Here is a 25,569-nt window from a genome sequence, read left to right on the forward strand (position 1 = left end):
TTTTACTCTCATCCTTATCATGACTTTCCCTCCTTTGCTATTAATATATTATTCCTATCCCAACTGGTTATTACTCATTAATCCTATCATTTACATCATGAGAGGTTCAAGGTTCAATTCTTGACCACTACCTATTTTTATTTCTTTTTATTTCTTTTTGGTTCAACATTCTACTAATATTTTTCTAAGGAAAATTCATCATTCTCATATTTATCTTAAAAGCTTAGTGGGTGTTACAGTACCCCGTACCTCATAAAAAGTTCGTCCTCGAACTTTAAAATAGCTACATCAGGTGGCACTGGACTTCCGGCTGAGTGCATCGGCCACCTTGTTCGCCTTTCCTGGGTGATAAAGAATCTCGCAGTCGTAATCTTTAATTAGCTCGAGCCATCGGCGTTGCCTCATATTCAGGTCTTTTTGTGTGAAGAAATATTTCAGACTCTGATGGTCGGTATAAATCTTACACTGAGCTCCATATAAATAATGTCTCCATATTTTGAGAGCGAAGACCACGGCTACTAGTTCTAAGTCGTGAATGGAATAATTCTTCTCATGCTCTTTAAGTTGTCTAGAAGCGTAGGCAATGACTTTGCCGTCTTGCATGAGTACAGCTCCAAGTCCTGAGATGGAAGCATCGCTGTACATATCGAAACCTCTGTTGGTTTTCGGGAGAGTAAGAATCGGAGCACTGGTCAGTCTCCTTTTTAATTCCGCGAAACTCTTCTCGCAAGCTTCTGTCCATTCATACTTTGTATTTTTCTTAGTGAGAGCTGTCATAGGGGCTGCAATTTTGGAGAAATTCTCTACGAATTTCCTGTAATAGCCTGCTAGCCCGAGAAAACTTCTGACTTCGCTGGCATTCCTTGGTCTGTTCCAGTTATTTACAGCTTCGATTTTGCTTGGATCCACCATAACTCCATCTTTGGAGATGACATGACCTAGGAATATTACCCGGTCAAGCCAAAACTCGCATTTGGAGAATTTTGCATATAGTTGTTTCTCTTGAATAAGTCATTTTGATCGCCAAAAAGTGTGCGGACTTCGTCAATCTGTCTACAATCACCCATATAGCGTCATATCCGTTTGTCGTCCTGGGAAGACCCGAAATAAAATCCATAGAGATTTCTTCCCATTTCCATTCTAGAATTTGGACAGGCTGTAGTAATCCTCCCGGTCTCTGGTGTTCAGCTTTTACCCTTTGGCAGGTCAGGCAAGTACTGACATACTGAGCCACTTCTCTTTTCACACCAGACCACCAAAATTTCTTTTTCAGGTCCTGGTACATCTTAGTAGAGCCCGGGTGTATTACATAGGGTGTTGTATGAGCTTCTTCCAGTATTTTCCTTCGCAACTCTGGGTCCTCTGGAATGCATAACCGATCCCTGAGGTATAATATCCCGTTGTCCGCGATACGGAACCCATCATTCTTCCCTTCCAAAGTCTCTTGTTTGATTCTCTGGAGGTTTTGGTCACTGGTTTGCTTTTCCAGTATACTCTCAAATAACGTCGGTGTTATGGTGAGGGTAGAAAGTCGCCCGGACATAGTTTCGACCCAAGGATACGAAACACGTCTCGGTTCCTCGATGGATTCCCATATTGGTTCGTTTCCAGCATTAAGTAAAACTTTAGCATATTGATTTCAATTAGGTAGCTGACCTGAGACGATGGCAGAGGCGTTCGCCACGTCATCCTGAGCGAGAGAGTAGACTCTGCCATTGGTCATAGTGGGAGGGGCCTCCAATCTTCCTTGGCTGATTGAAGTCCCTTCTATGGCAGTATGCATCTGGTGAAGCTGTGCAGGGGTACTCCTATTCTGGTTGTTCTGCGGAGGTAGTGCCTGAGACTGAGTAGGGCAATTTCTTGCCAAATGTCCTTCCTTTCCGCAGTTGTAGCACTTTCTGGTGCTTAGGAGACATACTCCAGAATGTATCTTTCCACATGTGGCACACTGAGGATACTTGGTTTGCTTATTGACCGGACCACCTTTTGTGTTGTTCCACTGTTTCCTCTTTCCACCTGAGTTTCCTTTCCAGCCGATTCTGGTATTGTGCGATTTTTGTCCTCCGGTCAGTGCTTGGTTCTTGCCCTCATTCATTGCTTTCTGGTAGTGCTCGGTAATCAGGGCACTGCTGACTAGCTCCTCTGCAGTCTGTGGTCTATTAACTCCGCCGGCTACGTTCAGAGCTATCTCGGGTCGGAGCATCTTTAACATTAACCGGACCCTTTCTTTTTTAGTACTGATCAGTTCTGGGCACAGACGTGCTAGGCTTCGTTAACTGACAGATCACCTTGCCGAAACTCAGTGAACTCGTCATAGTGCTTGTTGGTCACTTGCATATGGAAGAATTCTTCTAAGAACTCTGTCTCAAAATCCGTCCACTGCATCTGGTTTATTTGTCTTTTCGCCTTTACTCGGTCCCACCACATCCGGGCATCTCCGGTAAGGCAGAACGACGCGCATTTGACCTTCTCGTGTTCAGGCCAGTCCAGTAGTTCCATTATGCTCTCCACGGTCTTGAGCCAGGCTTGCGCATCCCATGGTTCGCAGTTTCCCGAGAAGGCTTCTGGCATAAGCCTTTGCCACTGAATCAGATAGGCCTCTTGTCGGACCATCGGAGTAGGGGCTGCCGGGGGCACTGGCGCGGCTGTAGGTATAACCGGTAGTGTATTCTGATTTGCCGGTGGGGTAACTGGGTTGCCTTGCTGACCCATTAAGGTAATGATCAGCTGCTGTTGTTCTGTGATATGACGCTGGAGGTCTGTGACTACCTGTGTCATGTTTGGTGGAGTCACTGTCCCCTCGGTTCGACCATTGCGTGTCCTAACCATGTTTATCTAAATAATGACAAATAGACTAGTGTAAGTGGTTATCGTTTTTAGCCAATCTAACGTACTGTTTTGTTTCTATCTATTTGTTCTGGTATTATTCCTAACCTACTAATATGTAATCCTAATCTAAATTATAACTAAAAGCATAGAAGAAAGCATCAAACATAAGCAAGCAAAACATGAAACTAAAGCATAAGCAACATAAGGAAAAATAAAGAATAGAGTGACAAACAATATAACATAAGGAAATAAAGCATAAGCAATATAGCAAAGAAAATAAAGCATAGGCAATATAACAAGGAAGAAAAATAAAGCATAAGTCATATAACATGAAACTAAGCATAAGCATATAACAAGAAAATTAAGCATAAACATTCTTACTTGGAGCGGCAGGTCGGAGGCTTGATGTGTGTGTAGTGAGCTGGCAATAACTTGGCTCTGATACCAACCTGTAACGCCCGCCCTCCCTGTTAACCCTAAGGGACGGGGCTACGATACTCTATGTACAAATTTTTCTTTTTAAAATAGCGGAAGAGTTAAAATAATTCTCTTAGTTTAATAAAAACTTTTCTTTTGTTTTCCCTTTCATCAAATCCGAACTACACTATCATGGCCTCAATAACATGATATCAAAATTAGTAGAAACATAACATCAAGTCACACATACGGTACTACAATTCATGATACCAAAGCATAGTTCTTTAAAAGTTTTTAAAGCAGGTTCTTATTTGGTTGCCTAGCCACTACCACACACATCTCCTTGCCTCTCCTGCTGCTCCTCTAGCTCATCCAGTTTTTTCCTTTATCTGTGGTACAAGGACAGTAAGCTGTGAGCACTCATGGCTCAGTAAGTTCCTTTCCTACTCACTAAAACCGAAAATCATAGTATAATCAAAGAATGTCTTAACATGGCATCATTTCAACTAGTCATGACATAATGTAACATACTCTTTTAAGCATATCATGCAACATGAAGAAATCATAACTAGTCATGGCATATCATAGCGTAAAGCATAGCATGAAGCATAACATAATCGTATCTAATCATGACATATCGTCATAAGGAGTCATGGCATATCCTACACATGGACATATCATGGAACATAACATAATCATATCTAACCATGGCATATCATAAATCATCATAAGGTATATGTAATATGATTTTGAAAAACATGTATCCGAAAAACATGTGTATGTCTCATGATCTTTAAAACCATTTCTTCTTACATATATATACTTGAACATAATCTCAACTTAAAGGGGATCCCGGCTATGTACCACTTACAAATTGCGCGCAACCTATGTAGGTCCAAGGTAGCAAGTCTTGAACCCTACAAGGCAACAAACTAGGCCCGAGTCTTACTCCATCGACCTAGGGGCACTTAGGAGCCCATCCCTAAGGAGGCCCGAGTCTTATTCCATCGACCCCGGGGCGCTTATGGAGCTCACCCTTGGTACAAGCTATATAAAGTAAAGTACATGTCATACTTATACATATCATACATCATAAAAGCATGCATCACTTAGGCACACATCATATCATAAAAGTATGCATCACTTAGGCATACATCATGTCATAAAAGTATGCATCACTTAGGCATACATCATGTCATAAAGGTATGCATCACTTAGGCATACATCATACCATAAAAGTATGCATCACTTAGGCATACATCATATCATAACAATATGCATCACTTAGGGTAAGAGCCAACAATTCTTTTAGAAACAAGAGTATCAACATTCTTTTAGAAACAAGAGTATCAACATTAGAAACTAGAATAAACCAACTAGAAACTCATGTAGACATAATAACAAATCAAATAGAAGAACTAATATCACAGGAGTCGTTATCACAGGAGGCGTTACCACCTAACAAGGGTAAAAGTCTACAAATAACAGAGTCACCAAACAATGATATGGTTTTTTTATAAAAACCCCTAGTATTTGTAATACAAATAAAACTCTCGATGTTAGGGTAAAATGCTTAGTAAATATACATGGCCATGAATTTACATTACAAGCCTTTTTAGATAGTGGAGCCACTAATTCTACTATAGATGAGGCTACACTTTTATCTATTTTACCTAAAGCTTTGATTAAGACTTCTTCACAACCTTTAATTAGTACGCAATTTGATGGACAACAACTTACTAGTACCCAATTTGTCACTAATGTACATATAAAGTTTTATAATAACTGTGGGATCTATAGTGCTCCTCAAACTCTCTACAAATTATGGGTTAAACCCTTATTACATCAGAATATTTAACTTATCCTAGGACTAAATTTTCTCATATCACCAGACAGAGCCTTTTTGCTTACAAAAGATTATGCTCTATTTTTCTCTAATTCAATAGTTGCACCTATTGTTTCAAATTACCCCTTTGTAGTTAAATCCTTAACAACTTCCTCATAGACAATAGAAACCCAAACCCAGTTAACTGACACTCCTTGCCAGTGTAAGATAAAAGGGACATGCAAACAAACCCCTCTCATGTCATCCTGTGACTTTGCCCTATCTGAATATCAGGAAAACTAGACTTACTTGGTTGGACAAGCCCATCAAGTGATCTATCTTTCTGGGATATTCCTACTGATCTACTTCTCCCTAAACAATTGCTTTAGACTATCAATACTCATCAGCCAGATATCTACTCTTTCATCTCCCGTCTAGAAAAACTAGAAATCATTGGTGACAACCCAACTAAATATTGGGAGCGAGATAAAATTTATTGTAAATTAGCAATCATTAACCCTGACCTAACTATTAAGGCTCAAGACTTAAGATACACAAACTGGGAAACCGAAGAATGTAAAACACATATTCAACAATTATTACACTTAGGAGTTATTCAAAGATCTACCTCTCGACATAGAAGCCCAGCTTTTATAGTAAATAAAGGAGCTGAGCAAAAACGAGGTCAATCTAGAATGGTATTTAATTACAAACGGTTAAATGATAACTGCCAAGAGGATGGCTACAATATACCAGATAAAGACCAACTTCTGAACAAAATACAACATTCTAAATGGTACTCAAAGTTTGACATGAAATCAGGTTTCTGGCAGGTAAAGATGCACCCAGACTCTATAGAATGGACGACTTTTTCCTGCCCTGAAGGACATTTTGAATGACTTGTTATGACTTTTGGTCTTAAAGTAGCCCCTCAAATATTTCAAAAAAAAAATGGATGATATTTTTAGGAATGTTTCTCACTTCACATGTGTCTATATAGATGACATTTTAGTCTTTTCCAAAACTAAACAAGAATACTATGCTCATTTACATACAATCTTTAATCTCTTTGAAAAACATGGTTTAATTATTTCACGAAAGAAAATAAAACTAGCTGTTACACATGTTGAATTCTTAGGGGCTGAAATAGGTTAAGGACAAATTACTTTACAACCTCATATTTCAGCTAAAATTTTAGCCTTTCCAGACAAAATGGAAGATACTAAGACTTTAAGAGCATTTCTAGGTCTTCTAAATTATGCAAGACTCTATCTAAAAGATATAGGAAAAATTAGTGGACCTTAATATAATAAGACATCCTTGACTGGACAAAAATATTTTAACCAACTAGATATTGCGTTAGTTCAACAAATCAAACAATTGGTTAAAACTATACCTAAGTTAACTTTACCTCTTGACTCTGATTATTTAATTATTGAAACAGATGGCTGTGAGACTGGTTGGGGCGGTATCTTATATCGCAAAACATCCAAATATGAACCTAAATCAACAGAAGCCTTATGCCGTTATGCCTCTGGAAAATACCATGAAAAAGGGCACTTAACATCATTAGATTATAAAATTTTAGCTGTTATTTACTGCTTAGAAGCTTTTAGATTATTTATTTGTAACAAACCAGAAATCATTATTAGGACAGACTGTGAAGCTATAGTCAAATATGGTCAACAAACTCAAACAGTCAGAAAAAGCCTCAGTATAAAGCGTTGGTTAAAATTTACAGATACCATAATCAATAAAGGACTTAAAATACAATGGGAACATATAAAAGGGATTAATAATTCTTTAGCAGATACATTATCAAGATTGCTACATTAACAATACATTTTACTTTTTGAGTCATTACTGGATGGACAGGCCAAGGAAAGTTCGTACTTTTTCCACCAAAATCATGCGTTTTGGTACCCAAGATTTACAACTATTTACACAACCAGAAGATCATTTTCGATTGTTGGCAGAGAAAAACTTGACCACATCCAAAACTGTCTTATAGACAATATTTGGCATATCCCTACTCTTCCAGGAAGCTCTGGACATAAAATTACAGTTATAAATGCTCTTTCCAACTATTTTCTTACTACTATCCAAAAACCAGCAGGAAATAAATTTTCCTGTTACGTGGTCTTTTCAGGACCTCAGGCAGGAGTATATTCTACATGGGAAGAAACTAACTTAGCCATTCAAAACCTGGAACATCCTTACTTTAAAGGCTATTATTCACTTGAAGAGGCTTTTACAGCAGCCAGAGCCCATCTAGGGCCACATTTCTTTGTCAGTACAACTCTGCAAACAACACCAATACAAGCTACTAGCCCGGATACAAATACTTTTACTTATGCTCAAGCTGTACAGCATACTCCTGAGAATAATCTGACAGAGACTTTAACAGAACACACTACTACTCCTATCAGACCAGAATATCTAACTTTGGCCCAACTTAAAGAACAAAATAAGGCTACAACCTTACAAAGAGCATCTGAAATGCGCCTGGCAGGATTCTCAAATACTATTCCTGAGGACATTCATACTTATGTTCGCAGTCTGGCTGAGAAATCTACTTTACAAATATTTATAGAATTATGTGAGGCCTTAAAAGCATTTCACAAAACACCTCCTGAAGGAATGACTATTGTATATGAAGCTGAGTTCAGCCCGAAACTTAAATGCCAAAAGAAAGGACCACCCTGAATAGAATCAGACAAATACAAATGTCAATGCCAGCTTCTCTATGCTTTTAGAAGAGCTAACATGAATTATGAATCCTACATTACTACGGCTTACAAAGGGGGACAAATTACCCCTTTTACTCTCCTTGACTATGGCCTCTTGCATAAATTGTGGGTTTATGACCCAGATTCAGTTAAAGATTTCCCTAAGAAACTGGGAACTGTTATTTCTATTGCCCTAGAAGAAGAAGAGACATTTGTAGTATGCACATTTGACAGTACTCCTCCAGAATGGTTGGACCTCAAAATTGAGTCAGCCCGACATTTAGTTAAAATTGATGTAAATGAAGTCGGTAGTTACCAAGCTGAGCTACATGACTATCCTACAGATCCAGACTATGATTGGGAGGCTCCTCTCTCCTTTTCAGACCAACTCAAACACTGGTGAGTTTCAGTCCAAGGAACTCATTGGGGATGTGACCGCCTTAAAGACCCAGATACTTATCTCCTGGTTGGAGAATCATTTATTGAAAAAATTTACTGGCCAAAAGATATGGGTACCAGGTTTTTCCCTTTTCACTTTACTACACAACATACTACCCTGTTTCAACATTACCAGAAGAAAACAGAAAGAATGAGTAATAAGAGGTTAGCAAGCTACGCCCTTTCAGCTAGAGCCTACAGAGCTGCCTTAGCCATACACAGAGCACCAATCCAAGCTTCCAGCTCACAAGCACCTTCTTTAGACTCAGCCGGAGAGGACAATATTGATAATATGATGGGCAGCTAAGAATGACCACAACCAATAGTACCGCGGACACTACAGTACTCAATAATGTCACTACCGACACTATAGTACTCAATAATGTTACTACTACTCACCAGTACCACCACTAAAGCTAAAACTACTTTCCACCTGTCTCTTTTTCAGATGCCCTCCTTTCACACAAAACAACATCTTCATTCCACCTGTCCTACTTTTCCAAAATGCTTTCCTTCACCCTGAAGCAAATGTTTCCTTCCTCCAGAAGACATCTCTCCTCTCTTGCTTATAAAAAGCCATCATCCTCTTCTTCCCAAGGCATCCTCCACGCATAGCCTTCTCTCACTCTTTGCCTCCTCAAGCTCTTGCAATTTCCCTTTCCAACTCCCTTTCAACGCCCTTCTTTTCTCTCTATAAGTATGTAAAATATTTCAATTTCCGTATGTAAATTTAAGTGGCAGTATGTAAAATATGTAATTAGTACTTTTCAGTTTGTTGATTGTAATCTCCTGTAAAATTTCTTCAGTACATAAATCTATGCTTGTTTTATAATGATGAAATGAGTTTCAACAAAAATATTCTATCTTGATTCTAATCTTGTTTATTTTCCTCAGTCCTTATCTTAGTAGCCAACAGGTGAACAGTAACTGTATCAGGAATAACTAAAATCGTATAAGACATGTGCAGGCTAAGTAAGAAGGGTATATATCCAAAGTCTTACGCATAAGCCGGGGCACTGATTGAAGGTTTGGTCCTGAACAGGTGAGGCTCCCTGGAAAACAATCAAGAAAAGAAAACAGACTAAAAAAAAAAGAGTAAAAATTCCAACATCATTATATTTTCCTGCACTATTACTTTACTGTGGTTATCTAGTTAACTTCTTTTATATATATATACTTAACGAGCATGCTCGTGATTTTTTTAATAAACACGTTCATGAGCCTTTAATGAATATGTTCATGAGCTCATGAACCAAATGTTGTTAAACTCAAATTCGACTGAATAATATTTTTGAGCTCAAAATCATACTCGAACTCGAGTCGTTAATTTAATTGAATGAACTCAAAAGGATTTTTTTTCGAATCGTGACCCAAATAATTCGTCAGTGATTTGACTCGTTTACACCTTTAAATAAAAATAAAAAAAATTATAAGAAAAAATTAAGTAAATAAAAGTCATTTTTATTAAGTTATTCGAATTACTCAAGTTGATCGGATTATTTGAGTCCGCATTATGTTGAGGGTCAATTCAGATATGAATTGGATTTTTTTTTGTAAAATCTTTATTTCAACCCGATATGAACTCATTCAATCGAAATCGAATTCTCTATCCCGAAATTCTCATGTCCTCATATTTCCTCGCCGATCAGACAGGTTAGATCATATCTTAAGGATGCAATGCACATCACGAGACTATCATAACCGTCCGATCGACAAAGGGACATGGGGACACAAGGAATCTTAAGACAGAAGATCGGATCTCCATTCAACCTATCCAAATTGATCCTCCCACTAATTACTAAATGGTCCGCTGACTATGAATATTTCCTAATTTATACTAATAATTGATGATAAATTTTTATAAGATTAATCGAATCATCCTAGAATTAATCAGGATGCTAAGTAAAAAAATATAAAAGATGCATAAAGGTCAATAAGCTTGATTACACACGGAAGAACGCGACTGTGGCATTGCTACGAATAACGAATAGTTGAATTAGTTCCTCGAGTCCACGTCGAATTTTTTTGATAAATTTTTTTTTATGTATTAGTCCTTTCTCGTTTAAATTTTACCTTTTATCGATTTCATCGTAATTGTTTGACGGCTCGATAATATTACCAGACTGAATACCGTCCCTAAATTTTGTTTTCAGAAACAATGCGGGTGTGGAGCTTCAGTGAAAACCTAGTTAACTCAGTGCAGTAGTTCCTTAGTTTGGATGGCGTGAAGGTTGCAGATTTTCTTCATGAGAAAGAGTGTTGCTTCGTAGAATAGATTTCTAGATAAATCTTAAGATATTATTTTATGTTCCCAAATTTTCAGAATGCTATCAAATACCCAGGAACAGGTATCGTAGAAAAAGTAGAAAGGAAAGAGCAAAATTGTTAGACTTAATCGAGAAAAAGAAGAGACAGAGCCATTTTTGGATAAATCGAAATCAAAGAAAGCTGTGAAACATAGAACAATGACGGAGGAGGAAACCAAAGCTTGAAATCTGCTAAGCTTCTACACCACAACGCAAATCTAGGAAACAACAAAGCAAATCTCAGTTACGAGCTGGTGAATTTGGTCACGGCTTTGGTGCCTTCGGAGACAGCGTGCTTGGCGAGCTCCCCGGGGAGGACAAGGCGGACGGAGGTCTGGATCTCGCGGGAGGTGATGGTGGGCTTCTTGTTGTAGCGAGCGAGCCTGGAGGCCTCCTGGGCGAGCTTCTCGAAGATGTCGCTGATGAAGGAGTTCATGATGGACATGGCCTTGCTGGAGACGCCGATGTCGGGGTGCACCTGCTTGAGCACCTTGAAGATGTAGATCTTGTAGGTCTCCGTCCCCTTTTTGACCTTCTTCTTCTTCTTCCTATCACCACCGGCGGCGGCATCCTTGGAGGGGATGCGCTTCTCGGCCTTGGGCTTCTTACCGGCGGGGGTCTTCTCGGCCTTCTTCTCCTTGTCCTCCGCTGGCTTCTCGGCCGCGGGCTTCTTCTCCGCCGGCTTCTTCTCGGCCTTCGGCGCCATCGCAATCCCTAACGAGCGATTTAGAACGACAATCGAAGGGGTAGGTGGGAATTTTGAAACCCGAAGCGATGGACCAAGTAGGGTTCGATGCATTGATATTTATAGGCCAAGGATCTGTGATCTGATTGGTTGTTGATCGGGGGACGGAGATTGATGCGTTGGCAGTATGCTGTACGTCGATTTGCATTTAACTTTAACAGTTGGGATCGATTGAAATCCAAGTAAAACTAGCTATATAACATAATAAAAAATTCATTAAATTTTTTTTAAAAAAAAACTACATCGTCTATATAATGGAATTATTACTTTGTAGATGACAGAAAAATAACTTTATAACAAATTAATTTAAGTATATTTCAATTATACAAAAATCATGAAAATACTTTTTAAAAATAAAATAAAATGCTTTTATTTATATCTAAAGGGAAAAAAACATTACTTTTTTTTAATAAACTCCTTCAGCATTTTAAAATTCCTAAATGTTTCGGAGTTTTAAATTATTATCATTTTACACTTAATTATAATAATATTTTCCTTTGGTGTAGGTTTTACAACTGGCCAAAAATTAAGAAGTCTGTTTTTTTCCCTCTAAATAGTAAAATGCCACCCAGTATAATTTAAAGTGTAAATGAACGAAATCATTCTTGAACTGATCAATTCGATAAAAACTCATTTAATAAAACTCGTTAAAATAAATAAATTAAATTTATATTTCAAAATACTCAACTTATTAGCTCATGAATATATTCATTAAGCTCATAAATCAATTTTTAAATAAAAAAATAATAATTTTGATATTAAATTTATAAATTTTATACTCTACTTATAAAAAATATAGACAAATATATTAAATTTATTTATTAAAATAAATTTATAATTTTAATAAAAATATTATATTTTTCTTTAAATATATAATTTAATTATTAATGAATATTTAAATTTATAATTTATATTTATTAAACTTGTTTAGATTCGATAAAAGTTTGAATAACTTCATGAACCATGAATATATTCGTTAAATAAAGCTCGAACTTAGTTTGATTATCAATGAGCCAAACTCAAAATTCAAAAGTTCGACTCAGCTTGACTCGATTACACCCCTAGCATATTTTTTTTTTATCATAACAGCACTCCAAACATTCCAAGTTGTAAAATAACATAACTATCATTAAATACTCTTCTTATTATTATCCTATCTATATTTTTGACCTAAATCCTTATCCTATCTATATTTTTGACCTAAATCCTAAACAGATCAGGCGTATTGTAGCAGCTACAAAATTATAATGATTCTAGAATTACAAATTACAACTATTATAATTTGAAATTGAAACAACTACGAAATCATAATTAATACAATATGAAATATAATCTTAATAAAAATAACTAAAATTATTTTAAATCTCCGAAAGATTTTAAATGACAATTTTGACTAAAAATAGGATCGTTACATGTTACATCCACATCAGGTGAAAAATGTAGACAAGGAGCTTGGATTTATATTAAAATTAAGTTTACATATAAATTTGCCAAAATTCATTTAGGTTTCAGCGTAAATCAGTCGATACCATTGAATCATAGGAAAGAACTATGGCTAAATACTTCAAAGTTTCCGAGAAAGAATAAATAGGTCATTTGTAAATTCAACTGAGGCATGAGTTTGTACCTCCATCGAATCCGCAGTTGAAACAATCGGGGCTTGAAATTCTTGAATTGACCGGAATCATTCATTCATCCCGTGCATCGCCCGACTTTGGTTTCTTTGGACAAATGAAAATAAAACAAATAGTCGTCATGATTGTATGTTCTCCTTCTTCAGGATAAAATCGACAGCCTCTTCGACAGTATCCACCACCTAGAGTAGCATCAAAGAAAGAAAGAAAGTCCGGCTATCTTGCGTTAGTTTACATTCGTATCAGAACTTGGTAGGCAAACAAATCGATAGCTAATATTAGAGACAGTAATAGCATACAGTTTAGTACGAAACTTAAATCCTCGCTAATGAATGTGCCTTAGCATATCGAAAGTCGAAAGATTTTAAAGTAAGATAAGTAAATTGACCTACCAGGTCTGCTGGAAACTGTTCGTCATTGTCTTTACCCTTGAACACCCCAGTCCTAGTCAGAATAGGAAACCAAGGATGTCCTGCCTGCAATGGAGAATAGTAAAACAAAACAATTAAAGCACATTCAGATAATAAACCATGTCTTAAGAAGATTTTGAATCTTCTCAAGAAGAAACAATGTCAAAGTTCGATAGGAAAGTAAGGAAGTTGCGACGATTATGCCACGGACCTAGCAGTTCCAGCCCTAAACAAATGTTTTCTCAAAACACACTTTTTGTGGGACTTCTTTGAACTGAGTCACAATCAGTTGTTGAGTGACCAAAGTTAAATAGAATACATTTTTCTGAAATGGTAGAGATCATTGGTAAAGAACAGTCAAGGAAGCTCGATTGATATATATACCAAACGGCGGTCGAGTAGTTCAAAGAGAACAGAGGGAGAAACAGATCAGAGCGAGCCTTGTGGATATGCTGACAGTAATCGAGAATTTCATCATGATAATGTCAAGATTGTAAGCAAAGCAGCAAGACATCACAGCCAACATCAGTAAATTTGACCACAAAAAACTAGTCAAATGGTCTACGTTTTGAAAGGGTGAACAACAATCTAAGATTACACATCACTTGATGACAACCTGGAAATGATCCTGTATAAGTTTATTCTGAATTCATAACCACATACCTTCTTGGCACCGTTGACATCGACTTTAGGATTATCTCCAATCATATAGATAATATTGAATGCAAAGTTCTTGCCGACCCTCGTCTCCTTAGCCGGGTAAGTAGCCAGTGCTAGTTTAGTCAGAGTAGATTCAGCATTCTTGAACACAGATGGATTGGGTTTGCCATAAGATGTATACTCCAGTGGGCTGCTATGAATTCTGCATTTGATGTAAAGAGTTTAAGGAATATGTAAAATTACATTACCTTCTAACGAAATTACCAAAGCTAAATCTAGTACCTGTTATATATGCTTTCCAGTGCTATCCTGAAAGCACCCATCCCGAGACGCTCGCAGGGAAATGCAGCCTACTAAGGTTGGAGTATGTCAAAATTTCAGAAAAATGCATAGTCGCAAATTACAATCGGCATTCTCCGTCATCCAAAACTACATGAAAAGTGAACAATAGCCTAAATTTTATCACACCTGGTATTCAAGATCATCCGCTGCAAAATATAAAGGTGGTTGATGTCCATTTCCCTTACCAGGAAGCCCACCATATCTTAAGATATCACACAGCACCTACAATTTAACAACATAAATAATGAAAAAATCATTTATATAACCAAAGGAACAAATGGCCAAACACAACAACAAGAAGACATGAGTCTTAACTAGTTGGGATCTGATACATGAATCTTATGGCGACAATGAACTCTGTACAAAGCATGATCTGAGTTTTTTACGTTATGATGAAACATAAATACAGGGCCTCAGGGATGCAAGAAATAAAAATGATGATACATATTCTCAAGACATCACCATAGGTAAATATTTTGCAAATAAGTTGCACAGGAAGAAAGTGAAGAAAAAGAGTACCTGAATATCCCTTCCCCAATCAATAGGATCACTGACAACAAATGCTCCTTTAACCCTCTCAGAGTGCACATTAAATTTTGATTGGAAACTTAATTTACAATTTTTATCAAATGATTGTTTGAGACTCCAGGTTTTGTACTGAGAAAGGGGATCAATGTCATTAAAGTATGAAGCATAGTCATTGATAGAAAGAACTTTCCTGCACACAAAATAGAAGGCTGCTAGGAATAACACACTTCCAGAAACTGGAGGGGGAAAAACAAAAACAAAGAAAACGAATACTGATGTTTTTTTTCTTACTTGAATCCATACTCTGCCATCACTAGGGAAGGTTCTCCTTTTCCAACTGCAACTATAAGCTCATTCTCAAATCTGCATATTATAAGTAACAAATTTCATTATACAATATTCTGTCCTTGATAATGAATTATGACAACCTGCTTCTATGAGACAATCTTGATTGTTATTGTACACAAACATTGTGTTAAGAACAAAAATGGAACATCTTTAGATAAACCTCCTTGCATATTTCATAAACTACAAACCACATCAATATATTAGGTAAATTCCCTTTTATTATAGTTATTATTTTTTGTTAAAGCTTTAATTTTTTCCAATTTCAGCACCTGCTGACCAATTGTCGGAAAGGTGAATGGCCGAGCACTACCTGCATCACAATCCAATCAGTTGACAGTCTTGAGAGATCATATGCTAAATACCAATTTAGAAAGCTTAAAAAAGATTCAGTTACTAGTCGGAAAAGTGAAACTAAATATTTTAGGTGCATTTCTTTTTCCCTGCAGGAAAGGAACTGTCTGATAACAAGATGGAAGACCTTTAATACTAACATCAGCCTACTGATATAAACACAACAATGTTAAATTCACAATTTTGTTTCAATGACAATTTAAACATAAATATTAAGAAAAAAAATCTTGTGTGTTTTCTTTTACAATCTTCAGTTTTCACATGATTGTCATTTGCAAAGACTACTTAGCATACAAGAAACAAAAACAACAAGTCAGTCCTGACTATTTTTGGTCAGTTATATATAACTTCCCCTCCATTTGTTTGACCATGTCATAAAGAAAGCAAAGGTTGATTGGGTTTCTCTTAATAATTAATATATTTTCCCTCTATGTACTCTTCACATTCTAAATTAAATGACTTAAACTTTTCTACTTATAAAATCTAAAGGTTGTTTTGAATCTTCCTATTATAACTAACCTAACTCATTCTGCTCTTTTTAACACAAACTTGTTAATCCATAAGGGTTTTTTTCAGTATGAAAATGTGGTTACATATGATCCTAAATCAATAGTTAAACTTCGTCGATATGATCCTAAATATGGAGGAATATATGAAGGATATAACTTACCTGTAGAGGTGAAATGGGAACTCCCAAAAGCTCGCTCAACTCCAAAGATCGTTTAGTTTCAGGGACGCCACCTCCTGTACATTTATACAGTTAAAGTTTCAGGTAACTTTTCTTACCATCACTTAGGTAGGTTCCACTTCATATTGAACAAGCATGACAGGCTTAGCGTAAACATAATGAAAATGGTAACAATTAACCTATTCAGTACAGAGGCATCTATCAAGTATAGAGGCTATCTGTCATGTAGACATATGTAACAATGTGTGTGTTGGCAGAAAGAAAATGGCATCAATTAGCCTATTCAGTAAAAAGATTATCTATCATCTACGTATATGGAAACTGTGTGTACTTGTGCATGTGAGAGAGAGAAATGTCATTGAAACCCCCTCAAGTAAAACGGTAAAGGTTCTACTATGTTTGCTAAGTGAAGGATTAAAAGAGACTAAGGAGTGTGTGTTGGAGAGAGAAGAGAGATGTACTAAAATTATCCCTCCAGTAAAGATTTACTGTGTTTGTCAAGTGAATAATATAAGATTAAAAAGACTACAGAGTGACAAACATCAACTATTGTTGCAAAACAAGTAGAGAGAAGATTTAACTGAGTAGTAAAAATTCAATCTAACAAAGTTGAAGTCCGCTTTATTGAAATCGAACACATTGTATCAGATTAAACTAAAACACAACCATAGACAAGGCTCACCGTTTGTTAAGAACAAAAAAGGAACCTTGAGAGTGCCTGCCAAGAAGAAATTTGCGCTCTCATCAGATGCAGAAGCAAGATACACAGCCCAAAACTTAAAAAAAAAAACAAAAATAAAAAGAAAACATGAACTGGAGCAAAAGAAGCTAACTTCCTTACTTCACCAACATGAAGTCATTCTAACAGTTATCTTAATTATGGACGCCAGTATGATACAACGTAAATTCAAAAAACCTCCTAGGAAACCTTCCCTTTTTGTATATTACATTTTTTTTCACACATAAAACTGTAAATTTAATCATATGCTTAAATCAAGTAATAGAACGACTGGATGCGGGGTAGAAGAGTAAAGCCAAAATATGTATGGCGATACCGTCGGCGTGATAGAGCCTCCGAAGGGCGTGAGAGGAACCTCCGATGGTGGTTCGGCCTCGAATAATTACACCGTCAATGTCGAACGCAATCCCGAAGGAAGGTCTGCAGAGCCAAATAAGCCGCCTCAATTAAAGCGGAGGGCATGGGAAAGGAGAGGAGAGGAGAGGAAACCTTTCGGGTTCCGAGTGAAGAAGCTGAGAGAAGGACCGCCGGAAGCGCGGGTCCTCCGGCGACGGCGAGGATCTGAGCCTTGCCCGCGATGCCCGGAGGAGAACCGAACGAAACCCCATGACTGATTTGGATGCGAAACCCTTCGCATCAAAAATATTTATTTGTTTTTATTTATAGCAAATGCTACAATTTTACTTTTATTATGCATACATATTGAGAAAAATAACAATTACAAAAGGCAAAAAAAAAATGCGTTTGCCGGGAGTCGAACCCGGGTCTATTGCTTGGAAGGCAATTATCCTAACCGTTGGACTACAAACGCTTGCTATGTTTTGATTTCTCTAATTTATATAATATTTTAATTTATTTGAACAATGTCCCCACATAGTGGACCATGACTATCTATAAAGAGATAAATTAAAAAACTATAAATGATTTCCATGGGAAGGTATATTCTTAATTTTTAACGGATTTGACCCATACTTAATGCGGCAAATCTATCCCATGATTATTGTTGGTGTGATTAGCACTAACGGTTTAACTCAGGTTTTGATGAATAACAAAATAGATTAAGTTAGTTTTGTTATGATCTAATACTTTTACTGAGTGTGCAGGAAAAATCCAACTAGGTCGACGGACCAACCAAATAGCTGGTGCGAAGCCCAACTAGGTCAATGGGTCGACCGGATAGCTGATGCGAAGCCCAACTAGGTCGAGGGGCCGACCGGATAGCGGGTACGAAGCCCAGCTAGGAGACGGGCTGATCAGATAGCTGGCACGAAATTAAGATAAGTCAACGGGCTAACCGGATATCTAATACGAAATCCAATTAGGTCAACGGGCCGATCGGATAGCTGGCACGAAGTTCAGACTGGTCGACGGGAGTTCGTTATGGATAATGCACACCTTAAAATATTTTAATTTAAACTTTACAAATATAAAAGTACTAATTAATAATGTTAGTTCAATTAATTTAATGAAAAATCCTGTGCATCATTCAAGAACTAAACACATTGAAATTAGATACCACTTTATCAGGGATCATATCACTAAATGTGATATTGAACTCAAATATATTGAGTCAAAGTTTAACTTAGCTGACATATTCACTAAACCCCTCCCCGAATGTGAATTTAGTAACTTACGTAGAAAATTAGGAATGTGCTTAATAGAATAGAACCTTTACTTTCAAAATTGTTTTCAAATTTTTCTAGGATAAAAATTTTTATTTCTCAAAATTCCTTATTTTTAGAATTTTCAAACTCAGTTTTAGCCTTAGTATAGATCAAATCCTTATAAAGCATACTCCTATAGGTATAGAACTTGAGCATCTCACCAATACACTATGACTACCTTGTTTGTGCGTTGCTGAACTTAGAAAGGGGTGAGATGCATAGGCAGATTGTCTGGACTTAAAAATGCTTATATCAGTATATTAATACAAGTTTGAGCGTTAAAAACCAGACTAACATAAATCAGGTTAAGTTTTTCAGCTTAGTCAAACATTAACTAAATAAATTAACTTAACCTGACTAACCAAGTAAAAACTGTTATCTTTTGATCGCCAGTAAGTAACTAATGGTTAGACAGTTAAAAACAATTTATAGTTGTTTTATTTTAAAATACTATCATGTTCAGGGGGAGTATTAATATTTTAAATTTTGCAAACCTTTTGCATTTTTCGTTAAATATTTTGCAAAATTATTTTTGAAAACTACTTCCAACATTAAAGGGTTACTAAACTATTATCTTTAAACTTTTCATTTACTTTTTAACCTTAAAAGTTTTAAAGATAGTTTTTAAAAAATCAATTTGACAAACGTCTAAATTTTTGAAAACGTCTTGACATAATTTTCAAAAGGTTTTTTTACTTAAAATATTATCATATTATTTTTTGACCTTAAATTTTTGAAAAAACATTTATTTAAAAATGGCCCTTATATCTTTTTCAAAATTCAATGCTTTTCAAAATATTTTAAAAGTTATATTAAAATGTTTTCAAAATTCAATTTTCAAAATATTTTTTAATTTTTTTTAAATGTCGTTTCTTTAATCTTCTAACTCTGTTCTAGCATTTTCAAATTTCATATCTTTGGAAATTTAATGAAAAGATAGTATATTTTACAAATTATACATACTTTAAAAATTATTTCAACTTTATTTTTAGAAATGCTGCCATGACGATTAAGACACATTTGAAAAAAAAAAAAATTAACTTCTTTATTGGTTTTTTTTTAACTTTGAAAATTTTGCAAACTTTATTTTATTGTAAGGTTAATTTCCCCCAATAAACTTAAAAATTTCCTATTGTTAAATTTTTTTTTCCTTTACTTAACCACTTTTCCCAAACTTATCTATGCTTATTATTTTTGATAAATGACAAAGGGGGAGGATTAGGTGGATTAAGTTAGTAAAATACTAGAAAAAACACCAAACTCAAACTAAATCAAAATCATCTCATTGATTTAGTTATTTTTGCATATTTTTCACTAACTTAACTCAGGTTGTCTTTGCATCAAAAAAGGAAAGATTGTTGGTGTTGTTAACACTAACAGTTTAACTCAGGTTTTGAAGAATGACAAAGTAGGTTAAGTTAGTTTTGTTGTGATCTGACAATTTGACTTAGTGTGCAGGAGAAATCCAGCTAGGTCGACGGGTCGACCAGATAGTTGGTGCGAAGCCCAGCTAAGTTGACGGGCCGATCGCATAGTTGGCACGAAGTCCAGATAGGTCGACGGACTGACCGGATATCTGGTACGAAGTCTAACTAGGTCAACGGGCCGAACGGATAGTTGGCATAAAGTCCAGACTAGTCGACGGGCTAACCGGATGTCTGACAAACGGTGAGTGAAGATAAGTCACTGGAAGAGAGTGACTGTGAGGACACATCCTAGTTGAGAGACAGTAGGCTTCGGTCCAATCTAAGTCCATTTGAGATTCTTAAACTGAGACCTTGACTAGTTTATGGTCCTGGAAGAACAGGAACTAATTACTCTATTTATTATATTTGTACTAACACTTATTTTGCAGGGTATTTGAACTAACACATTTGTTGCAGGGCAATAAAGCAAGCAAGGAAACAAAGTTGTCTTCGGGTGAACAGTACCCGAGGGCACCCTCAATGGCTATGGAAGGCGTCTCAGTACTGTTCATGGAAGGCACCCTTGACGGATAAAATTTGATCGATTAGTAGATAAGGTGCAACAAAGTTAAGATATATTTTATCCCATTGGAGGCGCCTTCCATGCTTATGGGAGGCCCCCTCCAAGGCTTTTATAAGGTAGTCTCGAGGAGGCATTGAAAGAATAACGACATACGAGTTACTGTGCATCCATTTGAGCTTTCGACTGCTCCAGGCTTATGCTATGACTCTGCTGCAAAGCTACTGCGCTCGAGGATTGTTCCGAGAACTTTCGATCGCGGTCAGTAGACCGACACCGACACACGAACACTTCCGCTTAGATCCTTAAGTGTCAGTAACCTTTTTCTTGTAATTAATTATTAAAAAAGAAGAAGTGCAGTGTGTTGCACTTGTTTAATTTTCTTGTACTCGGCTCTCTCTTCTGAGGGTACTGGAAGAGGTTTTTAGTAGATTGCCCATTGATAAGTCTGCGGGACCTGGGCATTCGAGTAGGAGTCGCCGAATGTGCTGAACCTAGCAAAAATCGCCTGTGTTTTTTTGTGTCTTGGTTCTTGCATTCTTACTTTCCGCTGCGTACTCGAGTTTTAAAAATCGAAAAAAAAATTTCAAAACCATGTGATTCACCTCCCCTCTCACGTGCGTCACAATCCAACAGTTACCATCTCAGCTATGCCTAGAACAACTAGGGTTGAGTATTTGATTAAAACTAAGTTGACTGAACCAAAAACAGAACAAATTATTATTTTTTTAATTCGACCGAATCTTCCTTAAAAATTGAACAAATCAAACCAATTAAATATAGATTAATTCGATTTTCAACCTAATTAACTGAAATTTTAAAACTAAATTAATTACATTTAGATTCATTTAATTAATTACATTTTTTTTTAAATTAATTATACTTTTAAATAAAAAATAATCAAATTAATATTCCTATTTAGTTTATTTATTTTAACTGAATTATGAATTTTAAAACAGAAACTGAATCGAATTAAACTAAATCGAACTGAATTTTATCAAAAATAAAGATACACAATCATCAAAAATTAATCTCTACTCTACTATAATAAATCTATCGTCCTTTAATTAATTGGATACCTGGTGAAGATAATAATAACAACTAAAACAAAGACCTACAAGGTACTTGCTAATTGATTATATTATTCGATAATATTCATATTTGGCTTATACTCATGGGCCCGTGACTTTGCCACTCATTTTATGAATATTCATATTTTGCTTATACGCATGGCCTTTATTTTACCACTCATTTTATGATGTTAAGATGGTTTACATGCCTAACTAAATGGATTAAGATCCACGAATAACTTTTAAAATTTGAGTCGATTCGGTCTAACCTAAATCTATCTCATATTTATCACAAAGTTTCTGTTTTAAACGAGTTAGGTGGTCATTGATATCTATCAATCCCCATTCTCCGACCTTTTTCTTCCCCAAGTGATTACTTTTCAAAGAATGCTACTAGATTTTGTCTAAGTTTATATGCATATTTTTCATTCGGTAATTGATAAAAAAACGTATTTAAAATTATGAAATTCTTAAATGGCGAACCTAACTTTTATATTTCTAAAACAATATACTTATTTTTTATTTTATTCTTTCGCTAACCACTGTATCCGCATTTAATTATCTGTTTGGAAGGAGGTGAGAGAAAGGAAAGGAAGAGGAAATAAAGGGAAGGGAAATTTTAAACCTTCTTTGAGAAGGAGTGAGAAAAGGAAATGAAAGGTAAGGAAGGGTAAGTTTTAACCTTTGTTACTCATGGAAAGAGAGATTTTCTTACACCCCGAATTGGGATGTAAAGATGGGGAAAGGAAATAAAAAAAATTTTATTCTAATTTTATCCTTGTTCTTAATAGTTTAAGAAATGTTCTAATTTCTAATTTTGCTATGTCGCCGAAGTTCAATTCCCTCGCCTTCTTCACAGCTCGCTTACTGCCAGATTATTAGAGGAGGGAATCTGACACGTCTTCCAACTGAATTGAAGAGAGAAATCATTTTTATCGTTAAAATTTAAGAGAATATCTATTATTTTTAAAATTTTCCATCAAAATTTAATAAATTTTTAAAGAATATAAATTTTGTTATCTTTCAAATTTTTTTATTTAAGGTTTCTAAAATCATTATTTTTCATTTAATTACTTAATTATCCACAATTCATTATTTTGTTATGAATAGTATAAAAAATTTAATTTTTATTAAAAAATAACTAATTAAAATGATAATATAAAAAAATAATTTTATTATTAAAAATATCTAATTTATATTTATAAAATAAATATTAATATTATAAAAATTTTCTAATTTAAAAAGTAAGGATATTTTTGTAATTTTATCTATTTAACCTTCATTCCCATTCCTTTCCTTCCAAACAAAGTAACACGTTACGTTAATGAACCTTCCCTCCCTCCCAAACAAAGATAAGTTAAAATTTTTTTTACTTTCCTTCACTTCCCCTTCAGTTAATGAACATTCCCTCACTCCATCCAAATAGAGGGTAAAGAGCAACACCACTTTAAGTGCTGCATTAAAAAATAATAATAATAAATACTAGAGATCAATTATATTCTAGTGTCGCATAAATTTAAATTTTAACACCATAATAATATTATTCTTTGAAATCAAATATCACATCCCTGGAATTATAGTACAGCTGTAGGATATCCAAATATTCATGATTTGATCCTCAATTATAGTATATTTATATAAATCTTTTCTCCAAATGAGACATGTAACCAAATGATGCTAAATTTATGAGTTATCCATCGCGGTTCTCTATTATTCTGATGATTTATGAAAAATTTCTATGACACTATTAAATAAGATTAACTAAATTTATCATTATTTATTTATTTATTTATTTTAAAATAAAATATCATAATAATTTGTCCGGAGGCTGAAAAGGATAATAGTAGATTTTTTAAAAATCAAAAAGTTAAGTATGCCATTTAAAACTTTTACAACTTCAAATTCACCCAAGTCGTTTTCCATTTGCTTTTTCGGCCATTTTAATTACAAATAAACAAATACAAAAGGTCATTATAATAATCATGAACCTTAGAGCATCCTACGGTGGGAGGGAGCTTTCGTTGATTTCAAAAAACTGATTCCCAATTTAAGGAGTCATCTTCACATTTTTATTTTAATAAATAATTTTTAATGTATGTTTAAATAAAAAATATATTAAACAAATTAAGTTAGGCAACATTATTTTATTATGAATTTAAATTTTATAAAAATTTAATTATATATAATTTAAAATATGAAAGACATGAAAAATATATATCAACACCTCAGTCGAGAGGAGTTATTAAAAGATTTTTTTATAATAAAAAAATTATGAGATTTTTTATTTTTAACGTGTAATGAATATAGTAATGGAGGGACTCATGAAGAAATTACATGAAATACATTTAGAAATTTCCTTTTAAAATATATTTTAGCACCAAAATAATAAGATGCTCTTTTTCTTTCTTTCCAAAAGGGCTGAAATGATTGATTCAATGGGTGTCTTTTTCTTGTCATATTGCCCCACCAATAAAAATTAATAAATAAACAGATAAATAATAGTAAACATAAAGCACATTTTGATAAAGCTAACTTTTTCTTTTCTAATAAACACTTTATAAATCTTTCCGCATGCACAGAATTACAAAAGACTCGCTCTTTAAAATTTTAAAATTTATACCGGTGACATTTGATTAAATGATGGAAATAATTATAAGTATAAGTTTGATAGTAAGATATAATAAAAATAAATGAAATTCATTTAATTATATGAATTTGGTTGATTTTCATAAATTTAGAAATTATTTTTAAATTATCATTCCCAAACTCACAATCCAAACATCTTTTATTATCATTCCATTATCTCATTTCCAAACCCATAGTCTAAATTAGGATCTTCTTATCTGACTGATTTCACAATTGTCTGTAAGGAGGACCTTCTTAACTCCCAAATATTTAAGAATCAAATTTTAACATTAATAAATTAATGGATATTTTTTTAATAAAAAATTTATCTAAGAACTGAGTTGATCCGAATGATAAATTTTTTTTTATAAAATCAGAGTGTCACCTTAAAATAAGATTTGAGAGAGATATAGTCTAATTGTGATAATATCAAGATCAGCACATATCACCCTAAAAGGTCTTAGGTGATTACTTTAATATTCTTGTCTGTTAATTTATCTTTAAACTAATACAGAGAAAATAAATTATGAATGACTATTAATCATTGATGTATATAACTAAGATATATCTTATAAGAAAACATAATTGAAATATTTTATTTCATCTAAAATTTGACGAAACATTATTTTCTTTCCTCCCAAGCAAATCCTAATATGTTTGTTGTGAACCCAACAAAAACTAAGCCAAGGTGGGACAATGGCGCCGGCTACTTTTCTCCCAATTTTTTAGTACAAAAGAGATGTAGTGGTATGGAAATGGAGGGTGACCGAGTGTCGAATGAGGGACAACGACAAAGCCTCCCCTTTTAACATAAATATGTATCTTTCGCACTTAATATAAAATTTCGGGCTCTATCTGTCTATGATCCTACTTATGAGCTCGCGGTGACTTATTTGTGAGCTCGAAGACCACCTAACAGAACCTGACCACTGATCTAAACTTATCTCCTCGCCATTTTTAGTAAATTAAAAACATCCCTTTCTTTTGTGAAATTACTTAGCATCTTCCTAAAACATTAGAAAAATGAACATGTCAAATCAAAATCAAAATAAAACCACAATCGGGGAGGGCAAAATTAAAATTATGGAAAATTAAATACTAAAATATAAAAAACATATAAAAGGTATAAAGTGGGAACTAAATTGACACAAATTGGTAAAAATATACGCCGACGTAAGCGCCCACGTCACATCAGTGGACCTCCTGTCCAACTTATAATAATAATAATTATATAT

At 34.8% G+C, this 25,569-nt stretch overlaps 2 protein-coding genes and 1 non-coding gene across 4 annotated transcripts; all 3 read right to left on the minus strand.

The window, feature by feature from the left end:
* Positions 1 to 10,636: 10,636 nt before the first annotated feature.
* On the minus strand, positions 10,637 to 11,395 carry LOC122023765 (histone H2B.11-like). The gene has a single exon (XM_042582061.1). It carries the CDS (start codon positions 11,341 to 11,343, stop codon positions 10,789 to 10,791), a length of 555 nt encoding a protein of 184 aa, XP_042437995.1. The 5' UTR covers positions 11,344 to 11,395; the 3' UTR covers positions 10,637 to 10,788.
* On the minus strand, positions 11,092 to 17,627 carry LOC122023764 (uncharacterized protein YKR070W-like). 2 transcript variants are annotated; one of them, XR_006123227.1, is made up of 13 exons: positions 17,479 to 17,627; positions 17,306 to 17,409; positions 16,933 to 16,968; positions 16,233 to 16,306; positions 15,481 to 15,521; positions 15,155 to 15,226; positions 14,855 to 15,053; positions 14,462 to 14,557; positions 14,276 to 14,343; positions 13,997 to 14,195; positions 13,316 to 13,399; positions 12,917 to 13,105; positions 11,092 to 11,419 (listed from the first exon to the last, which is right to left on the minus strand). XR_006123227.1 is itself a non-coding variant. In XM_042582060.1 (12 exons), exons 1-12 carry the CDS (start codon positions 17,595 to 17,597, stop codon positions 13,043 to 13,045), a joined length of 1,155 nt encoding a protein of 384 aa, XP_042437994.1. In that variant the 5' UTR covers positions 17,598 to 17,627; the 3' UTR covers positions 12,716 to 13,042. The 2 variants fall into 2 exon arrangements, 1 of the variants encoding a protein (XP_042437994.1); XM_042582060.1 differs by lacking the exon at positions 11,092 to 11,419 and having other exon boundaries at positions 12,716 to 13,105.
* Positions 17,628 to 17,728: 101 nt separating this feature from the next.
* TRNAG-UCC lies at positions 17,729 to 17,800 on the minus strand. The gene has a single exon. It is a non-coding gene; the product is annotated as a tRNA-Gly (tRNA).
* Positions 17,801 to 25,569: the final 7,769 nt, after the last annotated feature.

This window comes from Zingiber officinale, chromosome 9B (assembly GCF_018446385.1).
Source record: "Zingiber officinale cultivar Zhangliang chromosome 9B, Zo_v1.1, whole genome shotgun sequence".
NCBI classification, from domain to species: domain Eukaryota; kingdom Viridiplantae; phylum Streptophyta; class Magnoliopsida; order Zingiberales; family Zingiberaceae; genus Zingiber; species Zingiber officinale.